Source organism: Indicator indicator, chromosome 19, assembly GCF_027791375.1.
Source record: "Indicator indicator isolate 239-I01 chromosome 19, UM_Iind_1.1, whole genome shotgun sequence".
NCBI lineage: Eukaryota > Metazoa > Chordata > Aves > Piciformes > Indicatoridae > Indicator > Indicator indicator.
This window is the reverse complement of record NC_072028.1, coordinates 18,543,641-18,566,985: the sequence shown is the minus strand read 5'-3', so window position 1 is coordinate 18,566,985 and position 23,345 is coordinate 18,543,641. Positions and strand designations below refer to the sequence as shown.

At 38.8% G+C, this 23,345-nt stretch overlaps 1 protein-coding gene across 3 annotated transcripts in view; it reads left to right on the top strand.

The window, feature by feature from the left end:
• ESRP2 (epithelial splicing regulatory protein 2) overlaps positions 1-23,345 on the top strand; it is a 40,934-nt gene that overhangs the window by 3,624 nt on the left and 13,965 nt on the right. For all 3 annotated transcript variants that reach the window (XM_054389647.1, XM_054389650.1, XM_054389649.1), the window contains exons 3-11: positions 15,199-15,312; positions 17,757-17,871; positions 18,641-18,739; positions 18,862-18,916; positions 19,671-19,781; positions 20,245-20,377; positions 20,558-20,600; positions 21,121-21,422; positions 22,905-23,126. In XM_054389647.1, the coding sequence (XP_054245622.1) occupies positions 15,199-15,312; positions 17,757-17,871; positions 18,641-18,739; positions 18,862-18,916; positions 19,671-19,781; positions 20,245-20,377; positions 20,558-20,600; positions 21,121-21,422; positions 22,905-23,126 (1,194 nt within the window). The remainder of the gene's footprint in view (positions 1-15,198; positions 15,313-17,756; positions 17,872-18,640; positions 18,740-18,861; positions 18,917-19,670; positions 19,782-20,244; positions 20,378-20,557; positions 20,601-21,120; positions 21,423-22,904; positions 23,127-23,345) is intronic.

Sequence of the window (23,345 nt, the reverse complement as noted above, 5' to 3'; positions counted from 1 at the left end):
GGGTAGGGGAGCTCCTGATAATGCATGACTACTAGGGGAATAGCTACCTGAAGTCATAAAATATGTGCCTTTTGGAAGCAGTCTGCTTCATGCATTTAGTTCAAAATAGCATGAATAACTTTTCTCTGTTGTTGGACCCATAATGATGAACTTGGAGCTGCTGACTGAGATGTGGTGTTGTAGTTGCAGAATGCCACTGAGTAGAAAAATGAATTTTTTTTTTTTTTTAACAAAGTGTGTGGAACTGTTTTGAGCCTGTGATGTAAACCTCTAAACATGCATTGCTTATACTGCTTACAAAAGGGAATAGTGTCCTATGTTTCTTCCTGCATTACTGGGAAATTCTTGCAAGGTTTCATTGTTCAGGTCCTCAAATCAGAGGACTGAGTTATTTTTAGCTTGCTGTGTATACTTTTTTCTAAATAACTGCTGTTACTCTACGGTTTTCCAGTTTCCATGGTTTTAAGGGAGAAATTATTTTTGGGTTGCTCTCTGAAACCTTGCAGGAATGGAAGGTTCTTCTGAAGAGCAAAACCAAAATGAGGTTTATCTTTCTCACAGCCTTGTTGCACTGTCATTAAAAAGCTGATATCTTCATGTGCTTCTCTGATTCTATCTATAGGGCTTCTTAGTTAAAGATGTTTCTAAGTTGAAAGTGGTGTGTATTTCTTAATCTTCCCCATACAGAAAACCTCACCGAGTCAGCATGACTTGCTTTAAGACATGTTACTTTCCTTTTGCAAGGCAATATTTGCATGGCTTCCTGACAAAGGATAAGTCTCAGAAGAGCTAATAATTTTAGAGAGCTGTCTGCAGTATTTAGCTATAATTAACATCTTACTTTGAACGATAAACATAAAAAGGAAAAGGTTCTCATGAGACCTGGATCTGCTTTGGGACATAATGAATCCAAATTTCATTTATGAATGGACATTTCAGTATTAAAAAATTGTCTGAAAGTCTGTGCTAGCCTTGCTGATCTTTCATTGCATTGTATGTTGAATCCAGTGACAGATTCCACTTGTCATCTTAAACACAGAAAAGACAAAGCTGAGTCATTCCCCCCCCAAAACTATGCACAAACTGAAAACATTGAGGGGTTGCATTTCATCAGGTGATAGCAATTTACGAGCTTTCAGCTTATTGATCATCCAGCTGAGCTGCAGGTGCAATTTATTTTCTTACATATCAACATACTCATCAAGAAACAAGCTGGTTAGATGAGCATTTGGAAACGAATGGGCTGAGGGGAGAGGCAGAAGAACCAGTGAATTCATCTAACCTGATAAACCGGTTACAACTCCTTTCTTCTTTTTTTTTTTTCCCAAGAGAAACTTGTTCTACAGCCTCTTCTTCACAAAGCACAAAAGTAGAAAGTTTTCTTGGCTCGCTTACCAGATGTCACATCTTCATTTTGGATATTTTTTTTTCCGTACACCTCTGAATCTTCAGACTGCTGAAAAAAGCTTGAACGTGCAGAGTGATTGTTTTCTGGTTTGTTGGTTTTGTGTTGGTGGTTTCGTGTGTGTGTTTGTTTTCAAGTCTCATGGTTGATCTTCCAACTCCACATTATTTGGTGACTGCATCTTCTCAGTAAAGCTCCTAACAGAGTTTGTATTTTGGAATGTTTGCTGGGTCTGAGATCTGAAGTACTGAAGCAGGTGTTTGACAAAGCTTTGGCAAGTGTTACTGAGCAGGCTGCTTTCTCCACAGCAAATACTTAGGGTGTAGTTTCATAAGTTTGGCTTCAGCAGTGAAGCCAGCTTCTTTCTTGCCCCTGCACTATACTTTGCCATCTTTTTGTTGTGTCAGTAAAACACTTTGCGAAGCTGTGCTGTAAACAGGCTCACCGAAATGAGCAAATAGGGTGGGAACTGCTGATCTGCTTTGCTGTCCAAGCTCATGTCCCGTGAAACTACACCCTTTGGTTGTATTTTCATGATCCAACATGTCTGATGGCAATACCAGCTTAAGGTATTTCTGCCCCCGCATCATGTTCTCAAGCAGCAGTTGTATGAAAACTTGTTAGTGGCACCTTTCACTTAGGTGCTGCTATACTGGCCTCCCTCACCTATATTCTGCCACTACAGAAGTTTTTGGGGCTGCGCTTTAAACTGTAACAGGGCACTGTCCTGGGTTAGAATCAGTGCTGTTTGGAGCGGTTCCGTCTGATGTGCAGTGTTGCCAGTTAGGTAGTTAATCTGAGGGCAGTCATTACACCAAGGCGTGGACAAGCAATGTGGGTGAGGGATGTTTTAAGACAGATTGGCCACCAGGCAGTTTGTATTGTGAAACTGTGGCCTTGGATTGGTATTGGCAGTGAGAGGTAAGGATTTTTCTGATGGACTCGAGGTGCCCTTCAGGGTGTCAGGGCAGGCAAGTTATAAACTCCTGCTCTGTGTGTATGCAGCCTGGTGCAGGGTTCTTACTATATATTAGCATCCAATAGTTCCCTCTTTCCCATGACAAACTTAGATGAGCAGTGGTTAAATTACATCTGATACCTTATATTGGAATATCATCAGCCTTCATTGTGGGGAGCTCAGGATGTACTAATGCTTTCTGTAGCTGCAGGCTGTGACAGCATGGAGATTTTTTTTTCTTTATTGGTGAAAATGGATGGTTAACTCATGCTACAGAAGACTGCTTGTAATTCTCTTGTTGATGGTACAGGTAAACTATTTTCCCTTGACAAATCCTCTGTACTACCTAGCTCACACTATGACATTATGGAAACACGAACTTTTATTCTTTCAAAAACAGAAGTGTTAATAGCAGAAACAGTTCTTCTGTTATCTACATATGTATGTATACATGAATATACATATGTGGATCACGTAAATGCATTTGTTATTAGCAGCATTTCTGTTCTGTTAGGCTTTGTGGAAAAGCAATAACCTTAGCTTCTCTCATGGCTGCAATACTTTCATCTGAGTATTCCCTTTATACCTTGCTTTGCTCCTATATTTAGGTGCATTTCACTTCAAAATAAGCAGAGAATTAGATAAAGGATTTTGGGCTATCTTCTCTTAAATTTAGAAGTGGCAATAATCACTAGAAGTGAATAATTTGTCCCAGTGGTCTGAGGATGTGCCTAAGCAGATTTGTTTGTTTGTTTGTTTTTTAATGATAGCAGATGCTGTTGCTGCTTCTGATGAAGTTTAAAAATTTCTTACCAAATTTGGGGGTTTAGCGTATATAGGAAAATAAATTTTACTACGACCTGTCCAGAATAGACAGGTAGAAGCCAGGTTAGGAGCCTTTTAATGCAAAGATTGCTCAATTACGTGATCTTCAGAGACTCTGAACTTCTTTCCACTAACTTGCTCTAAGCAGCTACTAAGAAAGTCACTGGAAATGTGTTAATGGACTATTCTCATGGTTTTCAGATGTGCCTGAGGAATGGTAAATACAGAATACAAATTCTTTATTCTTCATTTTGACAATAATTATATGTGCACCAGTTCTTGCATGTTAATGTGGAAGCAGCTTGGAAACGTTTGTGGATACTCTGGATTGTCTGCGAACATTCATTGTTTCCCTCTTGCTCTTGTAGCATTTTAGCTGGTTCTTGTCACAGCATTTTAAAGAGTTGCACAGTTTCTCCATCTGTGTTGGTTTGCTTGGTTTTGTTTTTTTCTTTTTTTTTTTCTTTTTTTTTAGAAAAACCCTTCAGTTAAATGCAGAAGGTGCTGGGTGGCTGAGTGCTGCCAAACGAGGGCAACATCTCTGTCAACATATTGTAGTACTTCTTTGCTGAACAGTTAGGTTTAAGAGTGATGCATAGATGCTGGAATTGATACTGCTAGCTAAGCAATGTTGTGGCCAAAACTAGAAGTGCTGTTTAGAGATTAATAAAATAAAACCAAAAACTATTATGTCAGGCCTGTTTTATTTTATAATTTCTATGGTTAATATTGAAACTTTTATGTCTCTTAATTAGAAACATAAACAGTAATTCTCCCTCTTCCTTATATCTGTGTCCTTGCCATCTAATGTGTGTTCTGGCAAAACTTGCTTTTTTTTTCACCATAATCATGATCAATTTCTGCTAGCAACAATTTTATTTCCAGAAAGGAGGCAAATATTGATACTCTGAAAGGCAGCTTCATGTATGTCCCAAGAAGGTACTGAATCAGAAGTCACGTTTCCTCTACAAACAGTTTTTTAGTGCTTTGCTCTGTTAAATCTATGTTGCTGTTCTTTAACCTCCTCACAACTTACTCCGATATATTTCTCCCCAATAGCCTCTCGTAATGCTTTGTTTCTAAACACCTCCTTTACTAATCTGACCCTCATTAGTTAAATCTATGTGCTGTGAGGGCAGATGCAAGTTATAAAAGAAATCTTAGGCAAAAGGAATTGAAGCCTAAACACTACATGTGATGAGTGACCAAAAAAAGCCCCAAAACCAAAATGCCCTGCCACTTCTCCCATTTTTCCATTTAAAAGTATTTTAGTTTTTCATTTCCTTTGATACCTTTCTTTGTAGACCTGCAGTAGGCAGAGATGGAGGATAAGTGCTGAGAAACAGTTGCATTCTCTTTTGCAAAAAAACTTGGCTCTTGTGATTATTTTGAACACCTGTTAGCTTAAAAGAAAGGTTTCTATTTCTGTAGCTTTAGGGCTGTCCCTGAATTGTGTTATCATTTGTACTGAATTGAAATCAACACTTAATTAGTAGTACTTCCATTCTTTGGCTCCAATTCTTGAGCAGTTTTAGCACGTGCTTTAATATTCTAATGAATTGTGTAGATTCTGGCAGTGTGTGAAGTGAAATGTCTTTACAGAAACTATGTCAGAATTACTTTCCTGATAAGTAATTCTGTTGCAGTGAATTGCACTAAGGGTAAGGTGGAGCTATAGTATGCATCTTGGAAAATAAAATTGCTAAGACCACTGTGGAGGTTTTATTTTGTAAGTAGACCTTGCTGTAGCTGTGTACCTGGAAGTTAATTTAGCAGTCCTTTGCAGCAGTGTATGAAACATCAAACATCTTGACTCAGATAACTACTGGATAGATGGGGATGCATGAGAATGAGAACTAGAAAATACATAGCAGTCACAAGATGACTGACAGAATTGTAGGGTTTGCTCAAGTCTATTAGCTGATGTTATTTCTTACAGAAGAATTAAACTGGTACAGGACAAACTTTTGCTCATTGTAAAGGATGTGAAGTGGCACCATGTAAAGAAGTAGTGCAGGAGAAGAAAACTGCTGTTCTTGTGGCATGCTTAAAGAAGCAACTGAAAGTATAAATCAGGCTCACTTCCTATAAACCTCAGACCCTGAGAACTGATCATAAGAAGCTATGTGACTTGCTTCATATTTCAAGTAACACATCAAGTCTTTTCAGTCATGAAACCACTTGGGAAGCAAGAAGATACCTGAGAGGACGTAGTTCTGTAAGAGGAAGCAACATCTCAATGTCACCACTTATGTTCTTGTTCTATATTTGGCTGGTCTGAATCCCTTGGAAGGTGAAGTGTAAATTCTGATCTATTATGAATTGTTAATATCTTAGAAATAATAATGTCTTAGTCCGTTTTTCCATTTATCAAACATAATGGCTGATGCATGGGGTTGCTACCCTAATCTCTGAATTTAAAATTGCAGAGTCAGAAGGCAAGGTGATTTAAGGATCTACTTCCACTTCTCTTTTATGTTTTGTGAAAGCATGTTGAACAAGTGAAAACTCCACATTTCTGAAGCAGAGCAGAGCCAGTTTCGAAAAGTTTGCCTTTTTTGCTGATATTAGTAAAGGTCTGAGCAAGAATTGCTTGGATTCTTATATAAGCCAAGATACTTCTGGATATCAAGGCTGTTATCCAGAAAAGTCCATGCCTATGATCCTCTTACAGTATAAGTTTCAAGGAGGAGGAGGGTTTTGAGAGAGTTTTGAAGGAAACTGTATCATGGATAATGTGTACATCTTCTTTCTCTTTATATCTCTTCTTTTTACTTTCCCTGGATGTTGCTACAAAAATAACCTGGAATACAACTCCATAGAAAGAAAAGCTTTAATTTTGCAAGTATTGGCTATTCTACAACTGGTTAAGCTTGCACTGCAAACAATGAGGTAGTGTTGAGTAAATAGAGAAGTACCATGCATTGCAGTCAATAGAGCCAGTGCTAAAGATCACATTGCTAATGAAAGTTTGTCCTTGAAACACAGGTAAGTGGAAGTGGGGGAGGTGGAGAGCACTGAGGGAGAGAGCTGGTGCTTAAATCAAGACTTCAGGAAATATTGCAGTCATGGCATTAATTAAAACTTGGAGTTTGGAAAGTATGTTCAACCTTGTCTTTCAGGCTGTAATGACTTGCTCTGTGAGTTGAGCTGATAGCAAGCAGCCTGTGAGGAGTGTGAGGCACCATTGTAATCTTGCTTGAAATGTAGGTAAAAGGTTGACAGAATATAGATTTTTTTTTTTTTTTTGCTTTACTAATATTCAGTTTCTTTTTGCTTAAAGACAGACTTGACAACAACCTATGCTAACAAATTCCAAAGTGTTCTGCAAGATAGGCGTCTTTGTTGCATTACTTTGTTATTTTTGTTAGTGAGTGGCTTCTTTCATACAAGTTAGTATAAAGGTGAAAAATTATTGTATCTCAGTGTTTCCTTATTAAACAGTTTCCTGACACACAAAATAATAGTAAAGTAAGTCCAGAAACTGAAATTCTTAAGTTGCTGGACTGGGGTGCTTTATCTTATGCAAGGCTAACTTTGAGTATCTTATTTGTGGAGTACTCTGCATATTTCAACACTCTCTTATTAAAACAGATTGTGCTTTTGAAGATAAAAGCTGTGACCTGATTGCTGTGACATTTAGATGGCCTCAACCATGGTCTAGCCTTTTATGCTTAATGCATTACCTGAATTAGATGCTGTAGATACCGTAGCTGGAAAGCATGCAAATAATCTGGTATTGCAAACTTTCATCTAATAAATAATTAATCAAAAATGGTCATAAAATGCTCATTCTTTCCTCAGAAGAATTAAAACTTTCAGTTAGCTACTGTTTACTTTGTTGTACAAAGACCCAGGCCAATGGAATGAGCCAAAATAAGAAATAATGTGGAAATTTCATCTTTAAGAAAACTTACCACAGTCCTGAATCACAATGGTCTGTTTTCTGTGCTCTGCAAACTGCTGCTGGACAGACAAAGTGTAACAACTGTTGCTCCCTTTCTGTATTTCATGTTCTACCTGTCACTGAACCATACTAAATCAACCTATTTTTATGCAGAAAATAAATATAGGCTACTCTCACCTAAGCTACAATTTTCCAGGCCCTCTGTGTCATTCTGAAGGAGTGTGATGAATTTCAAAGTACTTTTCAATGTTTTGTTGAATGGAAGGATGTGATAAACTTGAAGAGCACCTTCCATTTTTCCCCCTTCACCTTGTGCAGTCATTATAAGAGATGTATATGTTCCTGACCTGAGAAACCTGTAATGACCTGTCTGATGACACCAGGAGGAGGACAGGGTGATTTTACTGCCTGGGACTTCAGCTTCCCAACAAAATGAAAGGTAAAAGTGGGTATCTTATAAATAGTTTTAAATATATATTAATTTGCTTGTGTGTTTGTTTGTTTTTTAACAACTTCATTTGAAGATTTGTGATGTTTGGAATTTTATGGCAGAACCTCAACCATAGAGTAGTTGAGACCTTAACTCTGTTACCTTTGTTAGCTCATGCCAGGGGTGGAAAATAATTGGTTTCTATGTATGGACACCCAGTGCAGATTAATCTATTTTGGAACAGCATCAGAAGGACCAGGATGTGTGGTATTTGGTTTGCTGTTGTTGGACTTCTGTTCAGGAAAGAATAAGAAATGACAACAAGATTAGTTGGTAGTAAGTAGTAACTTGAGGAGAAGACAGTCTATGGTGCTTGAACAAGCTCAGTGCCTTGTCCTGAGTCTCCTTGAGACTGAAGAAAGCAAACCTGCTTTTACACTTGCAAATTCCAAAGTTGCATAGAAACTGACTGGTTTTGGGTGGAATATACATCTCTTTTGTGGCCATTGTGACTGATGACTCATTCAGTTATTTAATATATGATCTCAGGAGTCATAAGGTGATATGTAATTTGACTGATCATACTGAGCACAGCTATATCGTCTGTGGCATGTTGGAAATGAAAACCATGCTTTTGTCCAGGCTAGTCTTCAGTCACTGAATAATCTCTGGCATTAGTGTTCACTAGAGCAAAAAATTGCTTTCCTCCTAATAGGACAAATCAGACTGGCAATATTGCTTTTGAACATTTCTGGTCAGTGGACCTGGGCTGCCTCTGTCATCTCCTGCAAGTTTCCCTGGCAAAGAAGTACAACCAAGGGACATTTCTTTTTCATGTTTGTGTCTGACTGGTATCTAAATACATAATTCTTTTTTACTGTTTTGCTAGAAGGGGGGGGGGGGGGGGGGGAAGTTAGCTGCTGCTTGTGGTTGTGCTGTGGCTTGCGATTCTCTATTTCTTTATTTTTTTTTTTTCTTTTCCATACAAAAATTTCAGTACAAGGTCACCATGTATCCATTATCAGCCATGTGGAATAGCAGTTAACAGATGAACAAAGGCAAAGACTTACTATAGGATTCTCTGTTTAAAAAGTTACCTAGCACAATAAAAGGTTATCATACTTGTAAATACTGCTGAAATGCAGGCTTGCACCTCCCACTAGTATTGACATGCTTTAAATTCCTCCATTGCATGGATAAGACTGACATTATCACCCAGGTTTGAAGAGTGAAGGAGCAGAAAAGTGCCCATGGAGAGTATTGTAAATAAATGTGAAACCCACATGGGTTCAGGATCTGAGGCACAAAGTCCAAGTGAAAATACTTCCCAAAGTTGACATGTCACTCTCTGTGTGGTATATGCATGCTAAAGCTTTGTATACTAAAGCCAAGGCTTGAGATTTCTCGTGTGGTGTTTATATCCTTGAAGTCTTAAGGGAGACTTCAGGGTTGCAGGATATTTGTTTTCCAGTGGTGCTTCAATCTTGATTATGAATATCTCCAAGAATGGAGACTCACAGCTTCTCTGGGCAGCCTGTTGCAGTGTTGAGCCACTGGAGGTCTCCTTCCAGGAACCATACCTGAAACTGTATAATTGATTTTGGGTGTACTCTGGCGAAAAAGTTGCAGAGGACTTCTTGTAAAACCAGGTTCTGAGGACAGAACTTGGGAGTAGAAAACCTTCAGACACACCTTTTTGGACCTGGTCACTGTTTTCTATGCTGCTTCTATCTGAAAGAAGACAGATCATTGTTATATGCTCTATGCTACAAGTGAAGAATGAGCCACACCAAAGGCCTAAGCAGCAGTCTAAAGCTCTGATGTGGTAAATCACAGTAATATCTAGTGATGATTACTTTTTAACACAAGTAAGGTTGGATATCATACATGGTTGTAATCAGTATGGCTTTAGTCAAAGCATATGTGATATTTGTGGCCAAGTGGTAGCATATATGATATTTAAAAGTCTGTGGTTTCACTGCTAGGAGAGCTGCAGTTAGAAAAGTTTAATGTCTTTTTTCAACTGACAGCTCACATGTGGCAAAGTGTGAGAGTATGCATAAGAGTGAACTCTGATATTGCTGGATTGAAAAAGAAGTGGTTGCTACCTGAGTTGTTTCTACAACATAAATCACTGTTGTATCTGCTTAAGACTGTGTAGATCTTAGGGCATTACTGATTTACCTTGGTAAATTGTATTTGATATTCTAACAGAATACAAGCTGTAGTTGTCAAACTTCAGCATGCTAATAAAATATAACAAATTTCAGCACTTAAAATGTTGAGAAATTAAATTGAAATTTAGAAATAATTTTATAAACTTAGAAAGTCTGAATAGACATCCAAACATGGAATTTCAGCTGATGTGATGAGATTTTTAATACTATAGTTTGTGTCATATATAATTCTACACCTAAAGACATGAATGCGTATGGAGAGATATGTGGTTTTTTTAGATTAGAGCTTCCTGCCTTTAATGGTGGCTATATTGCTCTCCCTTTTTGTTGAATAATTCATTACTGGAGGAAGTTTCTTATCTAGGTAAAATTATTTGCAAAGGAGATCTGAAACAGGTCTCTAGCTTCTGCTTTGCTTGGAGATCTGTGCTGGTCAGAGTGGAAATTTATTCTTGATTAAAAAAAATAATAATAATATGAAAAAAAAACCCCAAACACATTTAGCTTGTTTTTCAGGTTTGAGCAAAAGACATGTAAGCAGTTCACATTTATATGCCTTAGATATGTTTTTCTTTTTTTCATCATAAACAGTGTATTTTGCAGCTCTGTGGAGTATATTTTTACTTTCTCTAGGACAGACACATATCAGTAATAGGAGTCCTTCAAGGTCAAGGGAATATATTGGAATATATGAGCCTAGGGGAGCCAAAAAAAAAACTTATCTTCTGACTTATTCCTGAAAGTTTTCCTTTTAATAATGACCAAAAGATGTCACTCCTGAATAAGTTTTTCTTGGTTGTTGTTGTTTTGTTCCCAAAAGTCTGCTCTAAAATGCTAAGCCTGTTCTAGTTTTGACAGACTTTATTCCAAAGGAGGTATCATTTTCTGTCTTGTGTCCTAATTTTTGACAGGACCAGATGTAATTTGTCCTCCTCACTAGGGCTAAAGATGACATTGAAGTCATGATGACTACTTCTTCCCCCCCCCCCCCCCCCCATATCCTAATTTGCCAGAAACTTGATTATGCATTTATGTGCCATCACCAGATTATCTCTGCAGGCAATTTAGTAACATGCCTGTAAATAGCACTGATTTGTAATCAGTCCCAACATTTGAGCAAAGAATATTGATAATCTAATAACTCACCTTTCCACTTGGGTATAGGTGTGTGTCTACCTTAAGCATGGACTACAAGCTAAGCTTCTTTCTGCATATTCATGTTACACTTCAGTATAACATTCCAGACCTGCTTAAATTGCATGGCTGCCTTTAATTCGTAAGGCACAAAATTGTTCACAAAGCTTGTCTGGTGCTGTTTGCACTGATGCATCGGTAGGGCTAAAAGAAGCAAAGCGGAGAAAGTTTGTGTATTGTTAAAGAGAAGGATTCCATTTTGAAGACCAGTAGCTGCTAGTGGAGGTCTGATGAATAAGCAGAGCGAAATGTTTTGCTGTTTCTCAGAGGTGAATTAAAGAGAGAATCCCCCAGAGTATCTTGGTGTTTCAGAAATGGTTCACTTGACAACATGGATGTGTTCTGCCACTGAATTATCTCAGCATTTCACTACCATGCCAGGCACAGATGCAGTGGCCTTTCTCAAGGATGAGAGCTATTTTTATTTAGGGAAATGGGAATATCCAACTAGCCAGAGATCTATTTTAGTGCTTTGTGCATCATAGCTACAGAAAGAGCTTAATGAGGGATATTCTGGTTCCTCTCCTCCACAGCTTTGTTCAGTTACAGTTAAGGCAACACGAAGGGGGCTGTGTCCTTTCAGCCACTTGGGATTCATTTGCAGAAAACACAGCAGCTCAGGCTGGCTTTCATCCAGCTTTGCTTCTGGTGAAACATGCCTCTTCACTCTCTTTGTACTCTCAGCTACATGACCAAAATCCTGTTTAGCCAGTTTTTCAGACTGGTGCTCAAACTCTGTACTTCCCTCTCAGCACCCTTTCTCCAGGAACTCTTAGATTTCGTGGACGTAAATGTACACAGCAGCTTGTTTGATTCTTCTTCTCCTTTCTGTTCAGTTTGTAATCATAGTATTGAATTATTGACCATATTCCATTAAATGTGAAATGATTCATCAGAAGTCTACTAGAGAGACTGATCTGGTGGATTAAGTTATAGAGGGTGGAGGGTGATGCCAATGCATTGTGGTTCTTGCAGCTGAAATGAGGGCTGGTTGCAAGAAGCAAACACTGGTAATTAACGCTCTAGAACTCTGTTGCTATGAAATGAGCAGATTAACAAGGGAGCCACAGGGTGTGTGAGCTTGGGGGAGGAAGCCTTAAGGTGGGGCGGCTTTGCATGCTAAAGTGAGGGAGTGCTATGGAGGGCAGCACAAAGATGAATGACAGGAGGTAAATGGTTGAGATGGTTTTTATTAGTGGAGTGAGGGAGTTGTGGATGGAATTTACGAAATGACAGAGCTGTGGACAGGTTGTTCAACATGTGTGACAGAAACGTAATGTAAATCTGGCACTGGTCTTAACTTGCCTTTAGCTTGCTACATTTGGGTGTATGCTGGTTCAAGGTTGTTTCTTAGATACTGTCTGAAATTTCTAGTGAGTAAAAGCAGGCAGAAGATGGCTTTTCCACAGGAGCACTGAATTGCTTAACTTAGTGTGGCTTTATAGACACATCTACACTGGTTGCTTTAATTCCTTTTGATACATGTGATGGACAATACCCAGACTTAAGGGTCCAGCATGATCTGTAGTATTGGTCCCCAGCTCTGCTTTTCACACTTGACCTTTGCAGAATTTGGAGGCGTCTCACATAGATGAAAGAAGCTAGTTCAGACTAATTTCAAATATCTGTCCTTCCTTTGTGGCTAGGCTTGCTATTTTACCTATGCTCTTTCTCCTGGGTACATCTTCCCATTGACACTCTGCTACCCCATTCCTCTCCTCCTTTAACCCATGCAAGAACTAATCTCTTCTGGATAGGAGAGATTGCTTATGGCTCTTGACTGTTCTTCCCACACTCCTTTTGCCCTTTTCTGGAGCAGTACACCCCAAAGTTTGAGAAAGGCTGATTTTAAAATAGAAGTTTCTAAATAAGTACTCAGCAAGGCCTGCCAACCTTCTGGCATTTTATCTAAGGAACTTTAAGCTGCAATCCTCTAGTAAGAAAAACAGAGAATTGTTTTGACATGTCAATTGTCCCATTAGAAAGAAGCTTGTGATGTTGAATGTTATCACTGACATTTAATAAATATGCAGTGCAAATACTTAGGCTCAGTTAAAAATTAAAACAAATGGTGCTTTCTTTAAACCTTAGTATACTCAGAATATTTGGCCTATTGGTGCTCTTATGTCATATTTCACTTTTCTGGATGCCTTCTCAACAAGGGCTTCTCAAAATAGCTGTTGTGTGTCTGTCCTTTCAGCTGTGTGTTGTGTGGAAAACGCTACCTGAAAACAACGTGACTTTGTCAGTGCACAGTCTTGGTCTTTACCAGCTTAACCTCTACCATTTGACCTGAGCATTTCCTCCCTTGACCAAACATTTTTCTCTTTGTTTTCTGCCTTGGTGAGGTCTTTTTTGAATTGCAGTTCCTATTTTTCATTTGTAAAGCAGGAGGATGCATACATTTGCTGCTTCCCTCAAATGGTGTGTGTTTGATTTCTTCTTGTATCTGATCAAATTAGCTCCCTAACTGCACTGTTTATATATAGGTTCGTGTACATCTTCAGAGTGCAGGGTCCAAAGGTGAAGGTTTCAGGAGTGTTTTTATTACTGTTCAGTAAGACTCTGCTTCCTTTTGGCAAGAATCCCTATATACCTTTGGGAGGCTAATTCCTATCACAATTTCCAATCCCTTTTTACAAATATTTACTGTGCCCAGAAGTTAAAAAGAAGTAATAAGGTACTGTGTTTAGTAAGAACACTGTTCTTGTCTGTTATTGTAGTGAGAATATCTCTTGTTGATCTGTGGCTGTGGCTGTACCCAGAACTGTTTCTGAAATGGTTCCTTTTGAGTCCTCTGGAATTTTCTTCTTTTTCTGGTGTTTACACTCCAACTGAGGTATTTTGAGTACTCTCAGATCTCAGTTTTCTGACTTGAAATTGTCCTTAAACAATGACTTGCTTTATAGCCTCAGGTTCTTCAAGACGTCTGTTTGTGGTAGGAACACAACTTGAACTAGAAATCAGGAAGAAACTGACTTTCTGAAACTGCAAGGATTAGTTAGGCTGATCGTGTGACAATTTATTTGTTTATTTTTAATTTCTCTGTGTGCTTTAGTGTGTTTTAGTAGCATGCAATGAATTGCAATATAAAGGTGGCTGTGGGAGGGATAGTTCACTCTTCTTAAAGTTTCAGCTATCTTCTGCTTTTTAATAACTAGATTATATTGATGTAATTGTATCTGTATTTATATCTGTGAATTACACAACATGCTGATGTTTCTTACCCAGCTCTGCCCCTCAGTTCTCTCTTTTCTTATGTAGTAGCCACTACTGCAGCATTTCTAAATGCAGCAGCAGTGGAACCCTGCTAGCTGTCCAAGCCTAGAAAAGGGCCTGAATTTGGTTTGAGCAGTTGTTCTGAAACAAAGCCTGGGTAACCACATCTCTCCTCCTACTAAACCATGAGTGGTGGAGCCTTACCTTTGGCTTCAAATGCTGCAGCATTCGTTTTTACTGCAAGTACTTCATTGGTTTGGGATGCAATCATGAGGACATCATCTTTTTTTGAGCAGTCTCTAACCATGTAAAATGTCACATGTCAATGATGAAGCTCCTCATACAGAGGCTAAAAGACAGCATGAAGATATTGTCTGAATTTCAAGTCAGCTTATAGTTTGCTTTTGGAGATACCTGTTTTGGAGTTGTAAGATATTGCTGAGAGCAATGGGTGGCTAGTGCATCAAGATGTTAATTATTGCTTTGTTTGTGAGCTGATGCTTTCCTGGGAGGGAATAGCATCTAGGGGGAAGCTTAGAATAATTGTGTTTGTCCCCTTGAAAGGTGGCTAACAAGCTACTATTTACTGAATTCACACATGTAAATAGCATAATATATTATCTGACTATTATGAATAAGGAATTTAGCACTGGTATAGAGTAATGAATGGCAAGAAACTTATATAAGGATGCAAAATAATATTGAACAAGACATATGGAGACTTTTCCTCTTGTGAACTGACCTATTGGGGGTTATTCACCTTACACACAGGGAATAATTTTATCTAGAGTTTGTAACACTATCTCTACCAAGAACTGGCTTAGGTCCAACTCGATTATCATTTCACTGTTGAAGGCATTAGACCATAATTTGTTTGTCTTTTCTTTAAGCATTTAACTTCTGAAACATAAGTAAATCATGGGTAGCTTGCTTTTTTTTTTTTCTTTTTGAAGTTCAAATTAAAAACAAAAAATTAAGGACATAACAGAAGCCAAAGATGCCATTAAGTGTTATGGTACATGCTCCTTTTATGCAACTACCTGTATCAGTCAGTACAATGAAATTTATCACTCTCTTTTTCAGTTTAGTCAGCTGGTATCCAGTGATCTCAAAGTACTTGGAAGGAGCTCTTACACACTCTGCAGTGATGGCCAGTTACTCATTCGACAAGTCCTCCACCCAGAAACATCTAAGAAGGTATGAAATCACAACTCATGCAGAAGGGCAGTACTGTGTTTTAAGGACATCAAAGAAAGTATCTTAGATAAGTTTGAGATGAGAACACAATCCAGCCATGGGAACTACAGTGTTCCAAGGTTATTTAAGTTGATCTCCTCCCTATTTCAATGCTGAACAAGAGAGGAGACTCTGGCACTTGATTTTGGAAATCAATTCCAGTGCTTCAGGACTCTCAGATGAATATAATGAATAGGAAAACTGGGAAAGACAGGAATGATACAAGTACTTTGAGTTCTGTGTGTCAAGAAATGGAAGCAAAGGTACAGGTCTGACCTCACCAAGGTGATGGAGAAGCTTTGTTAAAGCTTGAGTTAAACCACAGGTTCCATGGGTTTCTACCAAGTGTCAATGTCATGTAGAGAGTAAACACGCAGGCAGTGACTTGCCCTGAGTGGTTCGCCATCTGCATTTATTCAGCAGGAAGTAGTGCTGCAGCTTATTCACTCCTCCTGCATGAAGAAGCAGCTTCCTCCCCAAGTTCCTGCAGGGGCATAAACAGGCTGTCTTGCACAGGAAGAAGAATCTTGCCTTTGTGCAGGGCGGTGGCTCTTGAATTAGGCTGCTTGGCAGGGCCTTCAGGAACCCCACAGGAATGGGAGCAGTTGACATGGAAATTGCTGACCAGTTGGGGTTTTTTCCCTATATAGGGGTATTGGCTCATGATGAGTTTCTACAAATAGTCGTTTGGCATTTTATAGAATCATAGAATCAGTCAGGGTTGGAAGGGGCCACAAGGATCATCTAGTTTCAACCCCCCTGCCATGGGCAGGGACACGTCACACTAGATCAGGCTGGCCAGAGCCTCATCCAGCCTGGCCGTAAACACCTCCAGGGATAGGGCCCCAACCACCTCCCTGCACAACCCATTCCAGGGTCTCGCCACTCTCATGATGAAGAACTTCTTCCTCACATCCAGTCTGAATCTCCCCACTTCCAGCTTTGTTCCATTCCCCCTAGTCCTATCACTACCTGATATACTAAGAAGTCCCTCCCCAGCTTTCTTGTAGCCCCCTTCAGATACTGGAAGGCCACAATAAGGTCACCTCAGAGCCTTCTTTTCTCCAAACTGAACAGCCTCAACTCTTTCAGTCTGTCCTCATAGGAGAGGTGCTCCAGCCCTCTGCTCATCCTGGTGGCCCTTCTCTGGACACGTTCCAGCATGTCCAGATCCCTCTTGTAATAGGGGTTCCAGAACTGGACGCAATACTCCAGGTGGGGTCTCACCAGAGCTGATTAGAGGGGGAGAATCACCTCCCTTGACCTGCTGGCCACACTTCTCTGGATGCAGCCCAGGCTCTGGCTGGCTTTCTGGGCTGCAAGCGCACATTGACAGCTCATGCTGAGCTTCCCGTCCACTAGCACACCGTTATTTGTGTTATATTAAAACATGACACTGTGGCTTTTTGTGAGAAGTGCCTGTTGATGCAGGGATGAATCAAGGAAGGAGACAGGGCGATGATGTTGAGCATGGAGAAGTGATAGTACTTTTGTGTTTTGTGGGTGATTCTTTCTGCATCCCCCTTGAAACAAATGGGCTAAACCAAAGCAAACTCCGTAATGTTGTGGGAGAAATAATTGTCCATACCAGATGGAAGAATGGACCTGAAAAAGTTCTGAGTCTCTTAATATTGCATTTCTTTCTCTTTTTTTTCCCTCTTCCAATGCTTTTTCATTTGTGAAAGCTTTTGCTTCCCTGCACACTAAATGTTAGTAAGCCTCAGATACTGGCTTTTGCTGTTCCTACCATTCTGAGAAGCATTACCTTGTGACTTTTCTTAATTCTTTATTTGTAAAGATTAGTGCTTTATGGCTAGGCTAAAGTCAAAGTTCTATATAGTGAAACAATTGGGAAGTGTGAGGAATTAAACCAGAATTAGGTTTATTTCTTGGAAAAAAAAATTCACTCAGACATTAGCCTAGTAATTATGTAATTAAAGTTCTTGTTCAGTACACAACAGTAATGAATAAATGTCTCTAAGTTGCTTGAAGATATTTTGTACATTGTAACAATATTTATTTAAACTTTATTACCATGTTTTGGTATAATGTTCTTTTGTAGTGTAGTCATAAATGAAGAAATACAGTTTCTTAAATTGGGAGTATTTATAAAGCAGAAAAACTTAGGTCCTGTTTTTATTGTAATTTTTTTTCCTTCTCCATCCATTTTCTCAAGCTGTTTTGCACAGGACTGCTTCTCAGAAGGTCTTTAGGTTTGCTCATCTAGACATCTAATTCTGTAAGGCTATGGAATTTGAACTGTTGCAAAGGACTAAACTGGTCTATTGTAGACAAGCTGATGACATGCATCTATGTGGTTTTTTAAAACTGCCTCTCTCAGTCCAAAAATATTAACTGGAATTTAAAGGATTGGTGTGTACAAAAACTTTTTGCCTTCTTCGTAGAACTTTCTGCTGTCGGACTGTTTCTATTCCTTTTATGATCTGCGCAAAGAATTTCACACTTGCTACCCTAGTTCAGCCGCCGTGAAAGATCAGACTATCAAGACCATGGCAGAATGTATCCTTTTGATGCAGCTTTTACACCAGAATCAGTTATGCTTCCTTAGGTTTTATCTCTGTCATTGTTACAGGTTTTATTCTGGTAAACTAAGATTTGGGTGGTGAAAACTCACAGGTGAAATGGCAGATGTGTTTGCTTAAGTGTGTGTTGAGGTGTGCTGCTTATTTTTTCTTTTCAGTTTGATTCTAATGCTGAATTTTAAACCAAATTTAGTAAATCCACTCAAGAAAAACATCACTTGCATTGATACTTGATCTTAAAGGAAAAGTTTAGATATCAGTGGGCCTTTTCAGCACCAGGTAGCGTTCAAGCTTTTACTATCTGCATATAGTAATAGTTCTGTTGTATAAGCTTGACTGAACTGAGTTTAAAAAAGGGGAAAAAATGCCAGCTAAACAACAGCAAAGCACGAACAAACAAAAAGGCAACCCAAAACCAAACCCAACGCCCTGCATGTAATTTTTAAGAGGATTGTTGTGGCCCACCTGAATGTGGTTAAAGTTCAATTATAATTGAAGTGATTGTTTTTCTTTTTTTGGTAACTGTTAACGCTGATATGATATAAGCTATCCACAGTCTTCAGATTGTTGAGTATTAAAGTGAATATTAACCAGTTTATGAGCAGAGTGACAAATGTCTAATGGTCATGTGTCCCTGCTAAAAACAGTACATTTGATTACCAGTTCTGTATTAATATCAGGAAGGCCTTATGATTTGTTTACAAATGATTGTGCAAGTCTGTTGTTTTCTGTAATCACCTGTTTAGATCTAGGCTTAGGGACAGATGAAACAGAAGAGGACTTTGGCGTGTGGCAAGTGAAAACCATGGTGGCTATCATTTTCAGCATGCTCTCTGAAGGTTGTAGTAAGTGAACTATTCATACAGAATGCATACAGGTCTTCCTTTTTGTAAGACCTAGCAGTGGTGCTGTCATTCTTCAGTGATCTCTAACCCTGGTTATATATAAACTTCCTGTTTTGTTGCAGATCATGTATTTACTGAGCCTGAAACTGTGAAATACAAGTATGAAACAGGTCCTTGGTAAGTGCCCTTGTCATGCTTGTTTACTCATCTACAGTGAGAAAATCTTGTGAAAGTGAGTTGGTTCCTGAACACAGTAACCCTGTATTCAGTAGTCTAGTGTGGACAGGCTGTAGCTGATAGGTTTAACGCTGTAATTTAGTCTGTTTCTTTAAAGTCACTTCAAGTTGAATGCTCTTTGTTCTCTAGCTTCTGTTTTGCATAGCAGTGAGGCTGACTTATCTTACCCAGTGGTGAGGAAATGTTTGTGAACTTTCCCTAAGTCAACAGGGCTGCTGGCTAGTGCACCCTGTATGCAGCTGAACTACATGTTGCTTCTGAGGAGGGGTCAGATGTGCTGTATTGCATATTGGGTTTAGAGAGAGAAGGAGCAGAATAGTTCCTTGTTTTCAAATATATTGCAGTGACTGGAGAACAAAACATCTTTAGCATTAGTAGTATGTACTCAGTTAGGCCAGCCTTGCAATCATCGATGCTGGATTGTTAGATATTTCAAATAAAATTAATCCAGTTCTTTATTACTTCCCTTTGAGACAGTATTCCTATTTTAGTCTTTTTGAAAAAGCTGTAATGTGTTGTATATATAAAAGGATTATTTTTCCATTATTGAAATGATGAATAACAGAACAGCCTCAATGGCAAACATACTCTTGATTTACAAGTTAAATTAGTTGAAAATTGAAATTTGGTATGAAAACAGAAAACCTAAATTAAAGCTTACTTTGGCTGTTTTATTTTCCTTATTTCTGTGCAGTAGCAAATCTGAAACAGTAGACAGTGAGACAGTAATACGTGCCAGAGGTTTGCCATGGCAGTCTTCAGACCAAGATATTGCTCGATTTTTCAAAGGACTCAACATTGCCAAGTAAGATAATACGAATGCCTTGCTTTATCACTTGTCTTTAACAGCAAGCTGTTTTAATATTTGTTTAACACACACCTCACAACCAGGCCCCTTCCCACCCCGTGGTCATAACTGAACAGATTTACCAGCCTTAGGTGTACAAGAGTTTTGAAGTGTGTGAAGAAAAGACTTATCAATGGAAACCCAACACATTTGTTTAGTGCTAGTACCTAAAGGGTGCAACTCCAGATTCTTAACACTGAGGAAAAAAAAAAAAATTACAGGTATGAGGAAATTCAAATCTGCATCTCTGAGATAATAAGAAGGGCTTGCAAAATTACTTCTGCATGGAAGCCCAAGTGGGGAACAGCGTGAGATCCAGGATCTCACTGAAGTGGATCATGTAGTACAATTGTGTTACGTGAAAAATGAAATTAAATTGTGGTCATCAGCAACTTCATTTTCCTTGCTTTTTACCTTCCAGAGGTGGTGTGGCTCTTTGTCTAAATGCTCAAGGAAGAAGAAATGGGGAGGCATTGGTTCGGTTTGTCAATTCTGAACAGAGAGACCTTGCACTGGAAAGACATAAGCATCACATGGGTAGCAGATACATTGAGGTAAAAAGTAGTGACTTGAAACACATCTTTGGATACCAACCTGAATATTTTAGACTAGAGTTTTAAATGAGAATAAACTTCTGTTTTGCACAAAGTACCAAAATACAGCTCTCTCACACTTGTGTGTGTGATTAAGAGTTGAATGTTACGATATTCATGTGTGGCTTTTTTCTTTTTAAGGTTTACAAAGCAACTGGGGAAGAATTTTTAAAAATTGCAGGAGGTAAGTGCTGCAGGAGTTCAGTGTGATTACCTAAGTTCATAGGAGTAGTGTTCTAGTTCCTTTTTTTTTTTTTTTTAACTGAGGACATAAATGGATAATGAAGTAGCTTTTCCTGTTTTGCCTTCCAAGAATACCTGACCCTGTCAAGTTCTGATTTCACGTGCTTGAATTTGAGCTGGGAGCATTTGGGCTGTGGTGTTCAGATAGGTCTTGTTGTTTGGAAGGAAGATGAGCCTTTGCAGTGGAAGCTTCTCTGTGCCTTGTATAAGTTCACACTAATATCATCTTTGTCCCAGTTTCATTAATATATCAAACACTTTCAGGGTAAGGCATTTTCAGGCATAATCTTTAAAACGGATTACTGTGAGGTAGTAGCATCTCATGTCTTCTGTGGGTTTGTTGCTAGCTACTTGTTCCTGTATTGCTCCTTAATGCTTTGCTGCTCCTGTATGCTACGGAATTAACAGACTAGCATGACCATATGTTTTGGGCTGACCATATGTTGTTATTTTCCCACCAGGCACTTCCAATGAAGTGGCTCAGTTCTTGTCTAAGGAGAATCAAGTTATCATCCGGATGAGAGGCCTTCCATTCACTGCTACTCAGGAGGACGTCTTGGGGTTCCTGGGGCCAGAGTGCCCAGTAACAGGAGGGAAAGAGGGACTTCTCTTTGTCAAGTACCCAGATGGCAGGCCCACAGGAGATGCATTTGTGTTATTTTCCTGTGAAGAATATGCACAGAATGCACTTAAAAAGCACAAAGAAATACTTGGAAAACGCTACATTGAACTCTTCAGGAGCACAGCAGCAGAAGTCCAACAGGTTGTAACTTTGGATTGTGAAACCTAACAGTTAAAACACTTCTTCTAACCCTTGCACACCAACACATTCTAGACGACCAGGAAAGTCTATAATATTAAAGATGCCGCATTCTGGAAAGGACAACACTTGCCCTGATGGTCATGGAAGATTGTGCAGCATTGGGTTTTGGTTTTGGTTGGTTTTGGTTTGTTTGTTGTGTTTGGTTTTTTTTTTTTTTCACTGTCAACATTCTTCAGATTGCAAAGTAAAAATCATTGGATAATTTTCTTCTACTTAAAGGTTGACTGAAATGAAAAAAAAAATTATAAAATTACACTAGATACATAGCATTGTAGTAACGCTTCTTGAAAATCAGCTAAGTTATCTTTAAATTGTGGTCTCCCTGTACAGAATTTCTAGCATTAAATTCAAATCTGGCTGTGTTAAAACAGCTTTTCCTATAACTGCTTTGTTGGAAACAAAGAGTTACCAGGATGTATCTAATTTTTATTTGGGAGACCTGGATAAAATGTGTATAATTATATTCTATCGGTATGTCATTGCTTCTTCCTCTCTGCCTCTATGATAGGTGTCTAGGATGACACACCTTTTTTTTGTTGTTTGTTTTGTTTTGTTTTTGGGGTGGGGAGGGTTGGGTATAAAGGGGGAGAATTGCATACTGCTTATTTGAGTAATTACAAGAGGTAAAGCTAGCTCTCATCTTATTAGAGTTCAGAAAAAGTGATTGCAATATCCTACACACAAATGAGGGAGCAGATTTCTAACCTGAAAGGTGCTACAAGTAGATCCTTAAATAAAGGCTTCTGTTGAGACAGGTTGCTGAGGCCGAATCATTATTGACAAAACTTAAGCTCTTATTTAGTACTGCTTTCAGTGGAATGTGTTTACTTCTTATTGTCCTGGGCTTGGCTTTCTGAAGGAACTAGAATTAGTTGTTTGTTTTTTAACTTGTGAGATACTTCAGGTCTCAGATCTTTAAAAATTACTCTCTTCAATTTACTCCAATCAAGAACATTACCCAAATTAAGAACTCTGTGACAATATTGGTTTATTAGCACAGAAGTGGTTTTCCGATGTTCCTTTATGAGGTATTTTTAAACGGACATTAATCTGCTTTTCTTAATAATGAAATTACAAAAGTCTGTTGTAAGGGCCTTAGCAAATTAAACTTGTTAGGCTTCCAGTTTCTGCTTCTGAGTCTGAAACTTTCAAATGCTCCACAGCAAACTACTGACATTCATTTAAGGTCAGGCTTGATGGGGCTCTGAGCAGCCTGATCTAGTTGGGGATGTCCCTGCTTACTGTAGGGGGGTTGGATTAGATGACCTCTAGAGGTCCCTTCCAAACCAGTGCATTCTATGACTCTAAGACAAGCATTTGTGTTAAGAAGGGATTTTTCTTTTTTTCTGTAATGTAGGAAATGGTTTTATTTAAATGTGGATTTTGTGTAGATCTCTCTCAATGTGCTTTTTTTGCCAACAGGTGCTTAATAGATACATGTCCACACCTCTTATTCCCACTCTTCCAACTCCCATCATTCCTGTCATACCCCCACCATACACCATTGCCACGGGTAGCATACGTGACTGTGTTCGGCTCCGAGGCCTTCCTTACACTGCAGGCATTGATGACATCCTGGAATTTATGGGAGACGCCACAGCTGATATCAAGCCCCATGGAGTTCACATGGTCCTTAATCAACAGGTAGCAGCGTTTGGGTTAACTTTCCAGTTACTGAACAGGCTAAAACCTCTTTCTGGCTGTTGCCCAGTCTTTCCCTTCCTTCTTTCTCTTCATTTCTCCTCCCCACTTACACAGGCATTTGCTTTTCTTTCTATTTATAAGACTAGACTATATATAGACTTTCTATATATAAGACTAGGGAGGGTGAAGCTTTTTTTTTTTTTTTTTTTTTTTTTTTTT